Raw genomic sequence first — 15827 nt, forward strand, 5'->3', positions numbered from 1 at the left:
ATATCATTTAATTTTTTTTTATTCTGTTTGTTTTTACGACGTATATATGATAAAAAATGTCGTGAGAGAAAAAAATAAAGATTTCGACAGCTTTTTTGCCATCAAAAGTTGGAAAAAAAATTGGCTCTCATTTTTTTGGATAAAGTTTCTATTTTATCTTTTTTGATGTTTTTAATATATACTTTTTTTTTTTTTTTTTTTTTTAAATAAGATAAAAGCCCCAATATATGATCACGTACCAGTATATGATCACTCCATGTATTTGTATATCTATATTCACAAATATAGATATACAAATACATGGAGTGATCATATACTGGTACATGATCATCTATTGGGGCTTTTACCTTACATAAAAAAATGAATAATTAAAAAAAAAAATGATCAATTTGATCAAAAAAAAAAAAATATTATGGCCCAGCATGGATGAACCCCACTTGTAAATAATTACCATATTTATTATAAATAAATAACTCAGTAAGTAATTTTTAATTATAAACTATAAAAATTTTAGGTTATATACCGTTTATTTTTATGCAATTGGTTAACCGCATATTAAGTAAATTGAACTACAATTGGAGTTACAAATACCGCATGCTGTAGCATATCTTACTTTTTACTACAGTTAACGCTTAACTACAATATTGGAGTAAATCTACCCACAGTTTGGAGTTGTCTCAGGTCATACTACAGCCTGCGGTAAATGGAACTACAGTTGTTGTTGCCACTACCACAATTTATTTTCCGTGTAATAAATGTACATTGACCAATAATAATCAATTATTTTATTTCATAAATGCCCATCCAAGATTATGCATGTGTTTCTATTTAAAACTTATTCAAAATATATGTCTTTTTAGCATATAATTCTTCAATGATTGACTATCGCTAAATGCTTTGTTTCAAAAAATTTTAGATTAAATTTTCAGAAGATTTCGTAGAAAAATTCGTAATCCAATGAAGAAACAGGCAATTATTTATTGAGAGTTTCATGTTTATCAGTATATGCATTTTGTACTAATCATAATACTATACGTTTACGATTTTTTTAATATTTCATGAGAGTGAAACTGTTTCCTACAAGCTGTTATATAGGCAATTTGTGTAAACAAACAATTTGAAACAAACCAGTGCTCTTTTTATCCGACTAGACATACTTCCATAATTCCATTACACTATTAAATGCATGCATTACTAATAGTGACGCAAAAAACCGACTATTTTAATTTAATTGACCTTTTCCTGTTTTGATGATATTCAATTTAAAGAGCTTACCTTAAATTAAAAACGAAAAAAATCTGATTTTTTTTCTAAAAATTTTGCGTGACGACTAAAAATTGTTAATTGAGCTGATTTTTTTAATATAGCTCTTAAAATATGATTAATTAACATATTTTTGTAGAAAGCTTGAAAAAAGTTGTTTTTTGCGTCACTATGATAATCAGGCATAACGATTTTTTCTCAGATTATGTTATATATAAGGATTAAGTGCATTAAAGTAGAAGAAAAATCTATACAGAAATTGAAATTATAACTAGTGTTTATAAATAAATATATTTTACAATAAAGAATTTTAACCAAAAAGATCTGTTTTTGAAGTAATTTTTTTGATTGCTGGTAAAATACGTATGGCTGTATATTGACCGTATCCAAGTGGTATCTTTAAATCAACACTATCTCTTCTTTCATCACTATGTTGCTCAGTTTGTTGATTCAATATCCATAACATGCCTATTAATGATAATAAAAACGTTGTTCCTCCAGCTATTGCTAGTAGACAGATTGTTGCTGTTTGCACAATAGGTCCGATTTGTAATAATAACTTCATTGTCATTAAAAGATCAGGACTAATTGATGGAATTTCCTGAAGGCAAATAAAAAGGAAAATAAATTATGACTTTAAAAGTTAAAAAAATGAGAACTAATTTTTTCTCTTCAATACATACTAAATCATTCCAAAATAATGGTATTGCGAGATTGCTAAACGGTTCAAGCCTTTTATTATAAGTCATTTTTTTCATTACAAGATTAGTTTGTATTCTTGAATTGACATCGATAGGTATACCAATGGCCTGAAATTGAAAATTAAATTATAATTGACGTTATAATTAAGGATGGTTTTATTTGTATCACTGTAGAGTGTTTTACAAGGGAGGGTGGGGAATTATTGTCTCTCCACTTTTTTCTCCGCAATATAATCTCTCAACCCCGTCATTATAATTCTCAACCACTTTTTCGTCCCCACCCCCCTGCATGTCGGGATTTTTTCTTTCATGCCCGACACACATGTGCTGCAACTGCGGCCGACTTACGCGTTATAATCAGTACCTGCATTTGCATTACGGTCTTAAATAATATGGAGGTACTTCTATAATGACATTTTACCTCCATAACTATATGGGAAAACCACAGAAAACCCGACTGGTACAGAGGCTGGCAATGAAACGCACATATTCTTAGTTTATAATCATTACACGGAAAAAAGAAAACTTGAAAAAAAAAATTAAAGTATAAAATGTAAAATCGGTCCCGTCGTAATCAAAACTAGAAAAATTACAGTTTGAAATAACATTTTTCTAAATTTAATTTTTTAATTTAATATTCAGAGCTTGCAATGTAAATATTACATTCTACAATGTAATTCTTACAAAATCTGTAATAATTACAAACTGAAACTGTAATTTTTCTAGTTTTCATCACGAAGCGCCACGTTGCATTATATACTGTAATTTTTCGAGTTTTCTTTTTTCCGTGTAAGAAATATTGGTGCGCACCAGAATCGAACCCTGGCCCCACTCTTTCGAAATGCAGGTACCAAGCCGATAAGTCTATTGCCAACCTTAAGTTCAATCATTATCTTATTATCAAAATAAAACATGAAAATAATTACTAAAAAAAAAAAAAAAAAAAAATGTGTGTGTGTGTGTGTGTGCAAGTCATACACGATAGAAGTGAAACTTTCGAAAAGTACCTGATTAAATATACTCATTGAAAAGTATTGAAAAAACAAACAGTCCCTTCATGTAAACTGTATATTTAAAATACATAAAAAAAGAATTAGGATTATTAACAATTCAAATTTCATTATTTTCAATACTTTTCAATTAGTATTTTCAATCAAGGGTAGGCTACGAGAGATTGAGATAGATATAGTGTCAGGAGTATTAGGATAAATGTAAGGTTTATTATTTTTCACCGAGCCTTAAAATTGTTTAATATTTTAATGGGCTTGTTCAAGTTTACTAAATTCTTCGCTGGACTGAGCTTAGATTAGTATAACTTGCATTGTTTTTTTTTTTTATAGATATTCTTTAGAGAGAATGTAGTCACTTTTAGTTTTTGGTACATAATCTGCTAAGATCTCCCAAGAACTTAGTAAACTTGAACGAGCCCAATGTAAACAATTATATTACATATATTACATTAAGTCTCTATATTTTCACATTGAACAAATGACACGAGAGGTTTATAGTAACTGAAATAGGAAACAAATACTCTAGTTTCAATTTGATTTATATATCTTTAGGGTCATAATTTACAAGTAGAGTCAACCCCATTTTGGGCCATAACTAAGTGAAAAATTAGAACCTTTTAATTTTTTTTTATTCTGCTTATTTCTACGGCGCATTTAAGATAAAAATGTCGTGAAAGAAAAAAAGATGATTTCGATAGCTTTTTTGCCTTCGAAAGGAAAAAATTTTGGTTTTCATTTTTTTGGATAAAATTTCTATTTGATCTTTTTTTTGATGTGTTAGATATATTTTTTTTTAAAAAGTACATAAAAAAATGAACAATTTGAAAAAAAAAAAATTGTTCAATTTGATAAGAAAAAAAAATTAACATGGCTTAGCTTGGGTTGATCCCACTTATAAATAATAACCATCTTTGGAAAACAGCGTCAATTACTGTTTTTGATCTGGTAGTTTTTGGCATAATTATAAAATTAAAAAAATTAAAATATTCACACAAATAAAAATGCATCAACAATCAACACGCTTGCTTTTTATTAAAGCTTACTCATACGCAGGCGCAAACACATATATTAAACACATACTAACATCACGTAGAACGTTCGGACCTGGAGCAAAATATAGATATAGATATACTGACTATCCCACTACACAGGAGCATACATATGGACAATGTTTAGTAGACGATAGTGGGGATGCTACGAAGAGTCGCGCAAAGAGGAGACCGAGAACGTCTAATGTGTTCTATCTCATTCTTTTGCCAGCTGAATCCTAGACATTTATGTGTTTGTGTCTCTATGGACTTATTTTTTCGTTTCATCGAGTTTGAAATCACAACGATTCTAAAGAAGTTTCACTTCAAAAAAAAAAAAAAAAACATTTTAAAAGTGCTTCTTAGTTAAAAAATTCAAGTTTTCATACATTCTGAGTTCTGCGAATACTGCAAATCTAATTAAGATCACCTGATCTGTACAGATGATTACTATTTTACAAAATAAAATAATTCTGTTTTCGTTCATTTATATTTAAAAATAAAAAAACTAACGAAAACTTGAAAACATACTCAAATTTGTAATTGATTTGTTTAAGGGATTATTCTACTTTGGACGCTTAAAACAAATGCTATTTCTATTAATTTTTTTTTGAGAATACTTTATGTTTAATGATATACAACTTTTCTAAATTGATAAAAACACTCATAAACTAAAACAAAAAAAATTTTTTTTTTGCAATTTGAACTCTTTTTAATTACAAAAACGACAGTTAAGGAGGTACTGTGCAAAATCACTTTTCTTACAATATTCTTCAATTTTTGAATACGCGTATTTTTAAGTGTCCTCTATACGAATAAATTTTTGTATTGTCCTTGCATAGTTAGGACTAAGGGGTTAGGGGTAGTCAGAATTTTCAAAAAATCAATTATTTTTTTTTGCATTTTCGTTATGTGTAATATCTTAAAAATATTCTCTGAAAATTTCAAGTCGATCCGATAATTAGTTTTTGAGTTATTCGAAAAATAACAAAGAGAGCTCGGGTACTTCAAAACGCTCGGGAGCAGATAACTAGCGGCAGCTTCAAGAAACCCCCTTTTAGGGTTCTATTGTCATCCATGAACTAAGACTTTGGTGTATGTAGTAGTACCTAAATTTATAAATACCTAAATATATATAATTACAATTTCTAGGTAGTATAAGTGCTACAAATTATTTTTTTTTCGCCACGTCACTAGTATGCCTGTGGTAGTTGCGGAGAGCAGTCGATAGTTGTGCGTTACTAAAATATATTATTTTTGAAGTTATTTATTATGGGACGTGATACGAGAAAAGTTTCGAGAGAAGTTCGGAAATCTGAAAATATCCGTAAGTCGTATTCAAAGAAACGAAAAAATATATTTAACCCAAAAACGGCGGAACGTGATGAAAGTTTTTGGAGTACATCGTCTAAAAAACTGAAACAAAATACTGAAAACGATGTACCCGAAAGTTGCACCTCTGAATTTCGAATAATTAATTTTATTACGGTATTCACTGCCATTTCTGCTCTTGTGAAATGTAAGAAATGTGATGGAAACATTGAATTTCTAACAGCTAGTACACGTGGGCTGGGATTTAAAATTGTAGTTTCATGTAATAACTGTGACAGTGAATATATTCCTTCCTGCTCTTTCATTGGGCATTCTTATGAAATAAATAGACGCTTTATTTTTGTGATGAGAATACTAGGGATAGGATACGAAGGTTTGTGCAAGTTTTGTGGCCTGATGAACATGCCGTCTTTTTTAGATAAAGCTACGCATACAATATTATTGAAGCACATTTTAGATTGTGGTAAAACCGTTGCAGAAGCCTTGATGAAAAAAGCTATGAATCAAGAAAAAGAAACGACAAGTGAAAATGAGAATAAGAACGATTTGACTGTATCGGGAGATGGAACCTGGCAAAAACGGGGATTTACATCGTCATTTGGAGTTTCTTCTATAATTGGCTATTATACTGGAAAGATTCTTGATATAAACATTAAAAGTGCTTATTGTAAGCTATGTGAGTATTGGAAAAAGAAAAGAAATACGGTTGAGTTCGAGGAATGGTATGAACAGAAGGGGTCTTTACTTTCAAGATGTGTAGGTGGATTCAATCAGAATAATAATGAGAGCTTCAACCAACTAGTGTGGAAAATATGCCCAAAAACCGTGAATACTAGTTCTACTATCGTACAAATTGCTGCATACATAGCTACTTGTATATTTAATGAATGTACAAATTCATTATTAATGATTATGGATACCCTAGGACTTAATTGTGGGTCTAATTCCCATCGGTATGCTGAAAAATTGGATGCTGCACGTGTGAAAGTGGCAGATCAGCGCGCCAACGACAACACTCGGAAAGGCAGAATGCTTCGTAGGCAACAGCAAATTGATGTTTTGGAAACTTCCACAATGGCTGAAGAACTATTATATGGCCCAGGAATAGATGACTCGATGTAAGTAATTTAATAATTCGTATTTCTGTACGTGAATCTAGTGTGAAACTTTAAACGCGTTTTTCTCAAAACTATGTTTTTTGAACTGGTGACAACTGTAACTCGAAAACCGCTCAGTAGATTTTAATAAAATTTATACAGCTTTTAGAATACATAATAAACTCGGGCCTGATCGAAGGATTTTTTTTTTTCAAAAATTTCGATTTTTTAAGACCAATTAACTGTTGATTTTTTCCCAAAAATCTAGACAAAAATTTCCTGAGGCCGCCATTTTGTTAATTTTTGAAAAAAAAAAAATCCTTCGATCAGGCCCAGGATTATCTATTTATAAAACTAATTTTTTTCATCCGATTGATTTTAGATGAATCTCCAAGGACTTATGATTGTCACCGCAAGGACCTTTTTTTGGAACTGGGTCAACACAGACAGCTATAACTTTGGAAATTAAATTTTTTTTTTTTTTGAAATTTTCGTGACTTCAAGTCAAAACATTGTATAATAATGCCGTATTACTACTTTTGTAAAATAACATGATTTAATGGCAAAAAAAAAAAATACTGAAAATTCTCATTTTTTCGTGCCTCTGACTACCCCTAACCCCTTATTAATTAATATTCCTTGCGTAGTTAGGACTATCCTGACTATCCTGACCATAGTTAGAGTGAACATTTTATTGAATAACAATCATACTTTTCTTAGGATTTTTTTGAAAAACTGAGAATATTTAATTAAAGTTATAACAAGTATTTTTTATCAAAAATAACCCAAACAAGCGGTATTCATTTTTTTATAAGAAATGTTTGAAGTTAGTGACTTTTGATATTTTACGTGAGTGGAATTATGTGAGCGATAGTCTGTAAAGAAAGGCAGCACTAGTGAGTGAGAAAGAAACCAATAGCCGTAACCTATTCGTGTCTTTTTCTTGCCGCAATACCTCCTTAAGCAGAAGACCTCAAAACTTAGATATGTGAAACTAAAAAGTCATATGGTTTTAGGTTTATTATGAATTATGACAATGATTATATCTCGTAGCACAAGTATTAGTTTTTATGCAAAAATAATAAAATTTCGGTCAAAAAAAAAAAGAAAAAGTACGTTTTTTTGCGTGATTTTTCGCACAAAAATATGTTAAAAATATAAATTTCGCAATAATTCTACTACGAGATATAGCGATAAGTGTACCGAATATGCAGTTAAAATTTCATAATGATCGGTTCAGAAGTTTCTGAGATTATTTCAACAAGTAGTTCAGAAACGTTCTAGTACACGCACTAGCTGGGATGAATAAGCGCGTTCAGGTAGTAGAATTCAACGTACGAAAAAGCATAGTTAATGCTCCGATCTTTCTAAAATTTTGTCATAATATTTTTGAATATATTTACTTTCGAAAAATGCAAAAAAAAATTCAAAATTTTGTAAGTGCCAAAGTATAATAACCCCATAAGTTCAAAAATCTCAATGTATTACATCGATAGTTTTTTTTAAAACTCAAAAATAACGGAAAGTTTCATCGATGGATTTACGTGGTCAATAATATTTGACAATTCATGTAGTCAGCGTAAAAAATAAAAGTTGTTGAAACTTGGACTCCTATAACTAAATTAATCGTTAAATAAAAGTTTTTCAAACTTGAGTCAACGAATAGTATGGTCAACGCAATTACTGGAAGACATTTCAAAAGTCGCGAAAGAATTTAAAGATTAAAGATGTATCTGGATTCTGGTATAAGAGTTAAGTTCGATAAATTTTTTAATTAACCGATTTGTCTCGATTTTTTAATCGGTTCTCTCAAGTTAATCAGACCTATAAGAATAAATCTTAATTAAAATTGGCAGTCTTCTAAGCTGGTGATTTAACTAATCCCAGCGGATACTCATCTTATGTCCAAGTAAAATATTCAATATTAAATAATTACTCTATTAAGATCAAAATTTAAGCAAAAGTATAATTTTGTATTTAAATAAAATTATCCTAACCGGTTGGAGTACAACTCTTGTTTGATGTTTCTCACGGTCTGGTTGAAGGCCTTCGATGTCTTGTAGAAGACTTGGATCAGCGTTCAGGAAATGTGGCAATGACACTGCTGCTGGTATGTCTTAAAAAAAATAAATAAATTTCAGAATTAATAAATGCTATAATTAAAAATATTTTTTTATTTAAAAAATTAATGAGAAGAAATAATCTACGTACTGTAATAACAAGGCGTTAGATCAGAGAGACCTTTTCTCAAACATTTTTTCATCTTACGACAGTAACATTCATTTTCAGGATTCATGTCAGGTGGATCAAGAAAATTGTCGGATAAAGTATATTCCCATCCAGTCAACCCTGAAGATGTTGTTACTTCATTCTTAAAAACTATTGGGAGCGCTCGACAGAAAGCCTTTCTGAACACTCGAAATACTGCACTTTTATCGAGATTTGATGGAAAAAGTGTACCTTCTGTAGCTCCTCTAATCCGGTTACAAATAGTATTACTGTGAAAAAATTTATTATGCAATACTATTGCATAAATTTTTTCTATATAGACGTTTAGTGGATGTATTAGGAATCTTACCCCGGAATAGTTTCATTGCCTTCCTCTTCCTGATATCCCCAGTGCGCTAAGCCAGGACTACCATTATAGTTTTGAATACTCAAATAACGGCCATTTTCGTCAGACATATTTTTATTTTTTTGAATATTCAGGTTCACCAAATTATCGCCTTCGTCATACATCTGTTAAAATAATATTCATGTGTTCAAAGTTCATTCAAACAGATAGGTAAGTAATATGCTTATTTCCTAGACATATTATATATGAACAAATATTTTTAGCCTTAAGTTGTTGAAATAAACTTTGCATTTTTTATTTTCGAATTAATAAAAGTGAAGGATCATGGTAAAACCATAGTTATACAGGTAGTGAAAGGTAACAAGAATTATTGCAACAAAACTCATGTGACGCATGTATTCATTGACGCAATATAAATATAAACGGGCTTAGCCGCATAATTGAGATTTTCTTTACTTATTAATTTAAACTTCAGTGAACTTTATTAACACAAATATAATAGAGAGAAATAAATCGTATATAATTATTGCAAATGTATACATCGTATATACATTATATACGTTTGATTCTTCGTGTAGTGCAATAATCATATTTTATTCTTAGTATTTTCAATGATATTTTAAATTTTTAAATATTTATTTTAGATACTAACCCTGTCAAGAAGTCCAAATTTCTGGAAGTTTATAAAATTTGGAACAATGCCACTAGCTAAACGGACTAATGGATCTTCATAGCCCCAAAAATATTCATACACAGTCATATTTACAATTGGTTTAGTATCCAATAAATTAGTTAATTGTACTAATGGATAGTTTACAAAAAATCCGGCGTCAGCAAGAGCTGAGGAAATTCCCTATGAAATAAAAATATACTCATTAGAAAAATACATCTTTAAATGCATAAAATCGTACATGCATTATTTCTGATGAGAACGAATTGTAATGATTAAGGGAAAAATATATTTCTTTTTAACGCAACAGACAAATTAATCCCAAATAAGCATTTCGACTTGACTTTACAAATGAATTTAAAAACAGATATATCTATATTTTTTTACAAATATTTTTAATAATGGTTATAACCCGTCATTAATTAGTTCATCACAGTGTTAATTACTTTTTGAGGATTTCGGAAACACATCATTTTATAAAAAAATTATATCTTTTAATCAAACTTATAATTTAATTGTTTTAATAATAACAATCGAGAACTTATTTGTACAAAAAAAAAAAGTTTTTTTTTTTTCTGATAACAGGAAAGGGGGACCGTTAATGGAAAAGACCCGTGAATAACAATTTGCTGAAATTAAAATTTATTTGTTGATTAAAAATTGGTCAGAAAAGTATGTATAAATGTTATCCAAATTTCGTTTAAAAATGATGAAAATTTCCTCCAACCATGTTAGAATTTTAATTTGAAAAATAATTTTATTAAATTTTTATTGATACAAAATAGTTAATACTATTTCATCACGATAGGAATCAATATGCAAAAGGTTCAAAGTAATTTAATTCAGAATCTAATTTTTACAATTTATCATCATTATTATTATTTCTTGAGTGATAAACTTCTACAACTAAACAGGAGTTTTCTTGTTCAAAATAATAAAGATATTTAGCCCAAATTTATTGAACAAATATTGAAAACTGGTAGTATAAAAAATAATAAATTATCTGAAAAAAATTCACTGTTCAAAACTGTTAATGTTTGACTTTTTAAAATTTTGAATTCAAAATTTGAAAATTAAAAACTTGGAAAGTCTCAGCTTATTAAAAATTATTAAAAAATTGAAAGTTTTTTACATTCTATGATTTTTTTGTTAAGAGTATACAAAATCAATTAAATCAAAGATATTTTACTTTTTTCGTGAACTTATACGTAGCTGAAGCTCACATAGCTATTTATTCTTTACTTGATTATGTACATCAATTGAAAAGTATTTTAATCTTACCAAAAATGGAATGTTTGTCACAGTAACAATATCTTTCTTAGGATCGTTTATTGACAAATCTGGACGATAAATGACCGTTCGTTTTGGTATATAAGTGATGGTGCCATTATCATGCCACACGATTTTGGTATTTTCTAAAACTTCTCTGTAAATATATAGTATAGTAGTAAAATTAGAAAATTTTAATTAATGAATATACCATTTAATTTAAATATTAACAAGCGACCTTCCCTGTTGAAAAACTCCAATAAGATCCCATCAAAAGCGACAAAAGCCACTTAGAAACCAATAAAACTTATGGGTTTCTAAGTGGCTTTTGTCGCTTTTGATGGGATCCTATTGGAAATTTTAAACAGGGTTTCGAACGAAATTGAAGAGCAAAAATTTATTGACAGTGTATTCTAATTAGATAAACAATTATGAACTCTAAAGATTATTAATTATTATTATTCATATAATATTACAATACATACTGATAAACGTAAGGTCCAACTTCTTGAACTCGCAACTTTTCTTCATTATTCAAAAATGCTTCAGCATTCGTAATATTAAATACGTATACTTTGAGGAATACGTCAACGGGTGGTTTTTTCCACATCAAAAAAACTGTTGACGTCGGGGTCATTGTTAATTTCTGAAAATTATCATTAGTTATTTATCTCTCTGAAAGTTGAGTATTTTGTATAGCTAAAAAACAATCAAAAGTATTTTTAATTTTTGCTATAAAAATAGAAATTTTTCAAGTTATTGGATAATGTATCCTATACTAGAACGTTATGTTTTTAAAATATCGAGATATATTGATTTAGTAGTAAAGCATTTCAAATCTGAACTGCACAAATTACATTATTATTGTAATTAGCAAATATAATCATCGACCAGAATGTTTATTTTTTTTGCTAATTTAAACTTTAATTGTTAAAAAGATAACTATCACTATAAATATCCGCAAAAAATTAATTATTTTGTTCTATATTCTAATACTAAGGAAACTCTTTAACGTTTAGCTCTTCAACTTGAGTCCCAACTATTTCTCACAAAAAATAACGCAAAGTTTCTATCTGTTGCCGTACATAATCTAGCTCAAAACATATTCTTAATAAAATGTTTATTATAGTTATTTTTCAAACATTTTTAAGCTAGCTAATTTTTGAACCATTTAAGAAATGTTTATTTTTGTTAATAAAAGATGTGGACTTACCCATTTGAAAACAATATTTATTGGATCTAGAGCGTAGATTGTACATGATAAAATAGTACAGATGATGCCTACCATAAATATAATAAGACATTCTGAAAAAAAAAAAAATAAATTGCAATAATAAATACATTTATCATTGAAGGGTAATATATAATGTTGTCACCAAACTTTTAAAACTGAGAGTCAATGATAAAATACTAAAATTAAATGCCAAGATCAATAATATTGCCTTGAATTAAGACCGTTCACCCGGGACAATTTATTTAATCTTCAACTGTAATGACATATAACATAATTATATCTCATTAACTCTCACTGCATTAATATTTCATCGTTGTTTAAAAAGATCGTGCACTTGTTTATAATTAAATAACCTGACATGATAAAATAGTTTCAATTAAAAAAAAAAATTATGATTTATCGATGCGATAATGGTTATATTAATTTATCGATAGTTATTGAAATTAAATAGACGTAAGTGTGAAGAAATTTGATTAAATAACTTTTATTGTTATAGACACAACAATATTCAAATGGCATCAATCGATACTTCGGATTTTTTTTTCTAATTAATCAAATTATTTTTTATTGTCCAAGGTTAACTATCAGATCAAAAAAAAGGTTGGAAAAAAAAAAAAAAAAAAAAAACGGAGCATATTTAACGATTTTCAATCGCAAATATCGTTCGTGCGTCCCAGTTTTCTGTTTACCTTGGCTTACATTTATTGTGACACAACATTCCCAATCACTATAAGAATAATTGGTGATAAATAAAAACTTGTTAAAGATCCATCATAACTGAATAAATACTACATTAAATAAGGGAAAAAACATTTCTTATTCATAAAGAATAGCAACATGTTTGCAACAACAGTGAATCGATATCGATATTTTCGCCAGTTTGGGATCATTGTCTATACAACCGCGACTTCATATATTTTTGATCATCAGAAATCGAAAAATCAATATGATTAAACTTAAGTGAATCAATCACATACATTTTTTTGAAGATTCAAAAATTTTTTAAATCAAAAAATTTACAATAATTTTTTTTTTATTTGATTTTTGTGAAGCATTTAGGAAAAAAATATACACTTGTTTCATAAAAATTTAATTGTCAAAGATTTAAGCAAAAATATAATAAAAATAACTGCAATAGCTATATTTTACTAAGTATAAATTTGAAAAAGAAATGTAAAAAAAAATAGAACACATCCAGATCATTACGTTCGGATGTAAAAAACTGGATCCCCACTCACAGCCCAGGAATGAGTTGATTAAAATACTGAATTTATTGCTTTACATAAATTTTTCACAAAAATTTGCGTTTCCATTTATTGTATGATCAATATATATATATATATATATATATATATATATATATATATATATATATATATATATATATATATATATTATTCGACTTATTAAATGCGTAATTTATATTAAAAACGACGAATATCATCATGAATTCATTAATAATTTACTGTCTATGATATAATTATCATCATTGGTGATATCAATTCACATTTAAATTATTTATTACATAAAAATTACTATCGATTTTATAAATAACAGCGATTAATAATGAAATGATAATATCTTAATTAATGTCTATTTTTCTCAGTTGTTATTACCATACTTTACACGATGTGAATCATTAATTCTCGCATCATGACATTTCATTCAAATTTTTTTATTTAATAAAAACCTATTTAGCATAAGATTTTAAAGCAAAAAAAAGTGTCGCATATCTGAGATTTTACTGTAAGAGCGACGAATTGAAATTAACATCAAACATATCGACGTTTGTCAGTAGTAATTATTTATTACCTTCGTCTTTTTACTTCATTTTTTATAAACATAAAAAATTATTTTTAAAATCTTTTCATTTTGCACGTGAAACACTTAATCGCGATGTGACTAATATTCAATCAATTTTTTGTTCAACGAACTTTGAAAAACTCACTTTTAAATTCCTGAAGTTGCTGTGAGGTCTTCATTATAGTAATAGATATTTTTGGATTCTATCGTGGAACTTCTTCGAAATCTCTACAAAAAAATTAATCTATATTAATATTCTTATCGTTAAATGAGTTCTACACTTAGTTAATAGATTTTTCTAATGAAAAAAAAAAAAGAAATAAACGCTATTCAATAATGAGTTTGTTTTTTTTCTTTTTTTTTTTTCAATCAATTGTAAGTTACAAACACAAAATATTTTAACGAAACAAATCAACAGTTGGAGACTGAATCATTAACTTAATAAATGATTTTTTTCTTGCAATAATACCTCAAATGGATTATTTGTTATGAATTCTTTGCTTCAATTAAGGAAGTAAAATGTCTACAAGACGTGTTTAATATTTAAAATTTTAAAGAATCTGATTATATAAACAATCAAGGAATTTAACTTGTCCACACAAATATTTTGTTTGAGAAAGTAACTCTACATAAGAACAACATATAATTCTTCAATATAATACATGTTTTAATGAAAATTTACAACAAATCAAAAAATTGTTTGACGTTAAGAACTACTTTTAATAAAAAATTTATTATCTTTGTGCAGAACAAAATGAATGAAAAAATCAATGTTAAGTTATAAGTACATCTAATATATTCTACAATTAAATAGAAATACTTAAAAATTAAAAATTTGTTTTAATTGAAGAACACAAAACGTAACATACATATATGAATTGAATTCTAATTATTTTATCACTTGCATTCACAATTTTAAAATATATCATTTAAAAATATAATAATTAAAGATTAAAAAACAAATTCTTAATAAGAATAATAAGAATGATTTACCTTGATAGATACGTGAATTACTCCAAGACCATGCCGGTAATGGTTTGGTAGAATAAAATTTATCATAAAAATGCACTTGCACCAAAATTAAACCCTTTACGTACAAGATGAATCGTCCTGGCACGATAAATTGTTTAGGTGTACAGCGATAATGATGAGAAAATTAACGTCTCGTGGTAAAACAAGTAAACGTTTTTTATGCAACCAATGAAATTTCAGCGAAAAAGTTAAGAGGGAATAAAATATCGTAATCTAAATTAAGTAAGCCTATTAATTGTTGTAAAAACCGGTAACAGGTAACGTTAGTTCAAACGCCGTATAACGTAACTATCATGAATTTAAAAGCCGATAAATTGATTCAACTTGATTTTATAGTATCGGATGGCTGGTAACCCCACGACCCTTTTCCTACTACCTATCTATCACCAATATTAGTGTTATAGCTCAACTGTTAATCGACAGCCGTTAATAACATCTTTGCATTGCTCGTATTGGCTAAGGAGATGGTTGGTACCGGGTCTCCATCTCACTCTCTCCCTATCTCTCTCTCTTTCTTTTGCTCTCCAGAAACCTCTGATACGATTTCTGCCGATTTTAACCGATTCCGGTCTTTTCATATAACTTTTTTATCGATTTTTTAATAATAATGATAACAACAAAATATTTTTTCGAATTCAAAAATAATTTAATTACATTATTTAATTATTTATGAATATAAAATGATTTTTACTTATAAATTTCAAATTTATTAGTTAGGAACAAAAATTCTGTATTACATATAATTTAATAAATAGGTATGTGCTCATGTATTAGTATATATTTAAATTATAAATATATTTTTTTATAAATGAA

The 15827-nt window shown here is 28.0% G+C and overlaps 2 protein-coding genes across 2 annotated transcripts; one reads left to right on the plus strand and one right to left on the minus strand.

Moving 5' to 3' along the window:
- Positions 1–770: 770 nt before the first annotated feature.
- LOC123261522 (scavenger receptor class B member 1-like) lies at positions 771–15432 on the minus strand. Its single transcript, XM_044723163.1, has 11 exons — positions 14976–15432; positions 14128–14210; positions 12159–12250; positions 11431–11591; positions 10958–11102; positions 9659–9859; positions 9010–9170; positions 8643–8929; positions 8429–8547; positions 1947–2072; positions 771–1864 (listed from the first exon to the last, which is right to left on the minus strand). Exons 2-11 carry the CDS (start codon positions 14159–14161, stop codon positions 1574–1576), a joined length of 1617 nt encoding a protein of 538 aa, XP_044579098.1. The 5' UTR covers positions 14162–14210; positions 14976–15432; the 3' UTR covers positions 771–1573.
- Positions 4966–7009, plus strand: LOC123261532. The gene is made up of 2 exons (XM_044723181.1): positions 4966–6452; positions 6814–7009. Exons 1-2 carry the CDS (start codon positions 5275–5277, stop codon positions 6815–6817), a joined length of 1182 nt encoding a protein of 393 aa, XP_044579116.1. The 5' UTR covers positions 4966–5274; the 3' UTR covers positions 6818–7009.
- Positions 15433–15827: the final 395 nt, after the last annotated feature.

The sequence above is a fragment of the Cotesia glomerata genome, linkage group LG3 (assembly GCF_020080835.1).
Source record: "Cotesia glomerata isolate CgM1 linkage group LG3, MPM_Cglom_v2.3, whole genome shotgun sequence".
In the NCBI taxonomy this organism is placed as follows: Eukaryota; Metazoa; Arthropoda; class Insecta; order Hymenoptera; family Braconidae; genus Cotesia; species Cotesia glomerata.

Bases quoted from the DNA above. Each gene is read 5' to 3' on its own strand.
- LOC123261532 (XM_044723181.1), top strand. From the start codon at position 5,275: ATGGGACGTGATACGAGAAAAGTTTCGAGAGAAGTTCGGAAATCTGAA.
- LOC123261522 (XM_044723163.1), bottom strand. From the start codon at position 14,161: ATGAAGACCTCACAGCAACTTCAGGAATTTAAAA. The intron at 9,860-10,957 runs GTAAGATTAAAA...TTTATTTCATAG, and splicing joins TGACAAACATTCCATTTTTG to GGAATTTCCTCAGCTCTTGC. The intron at 8,930-9,009 runs GTAAGATTCCTA...ATTTTTTCACAG, and splicing joins GGCAATGAAACTATTCCGGG to TAATACTATTTGTAACCGGA.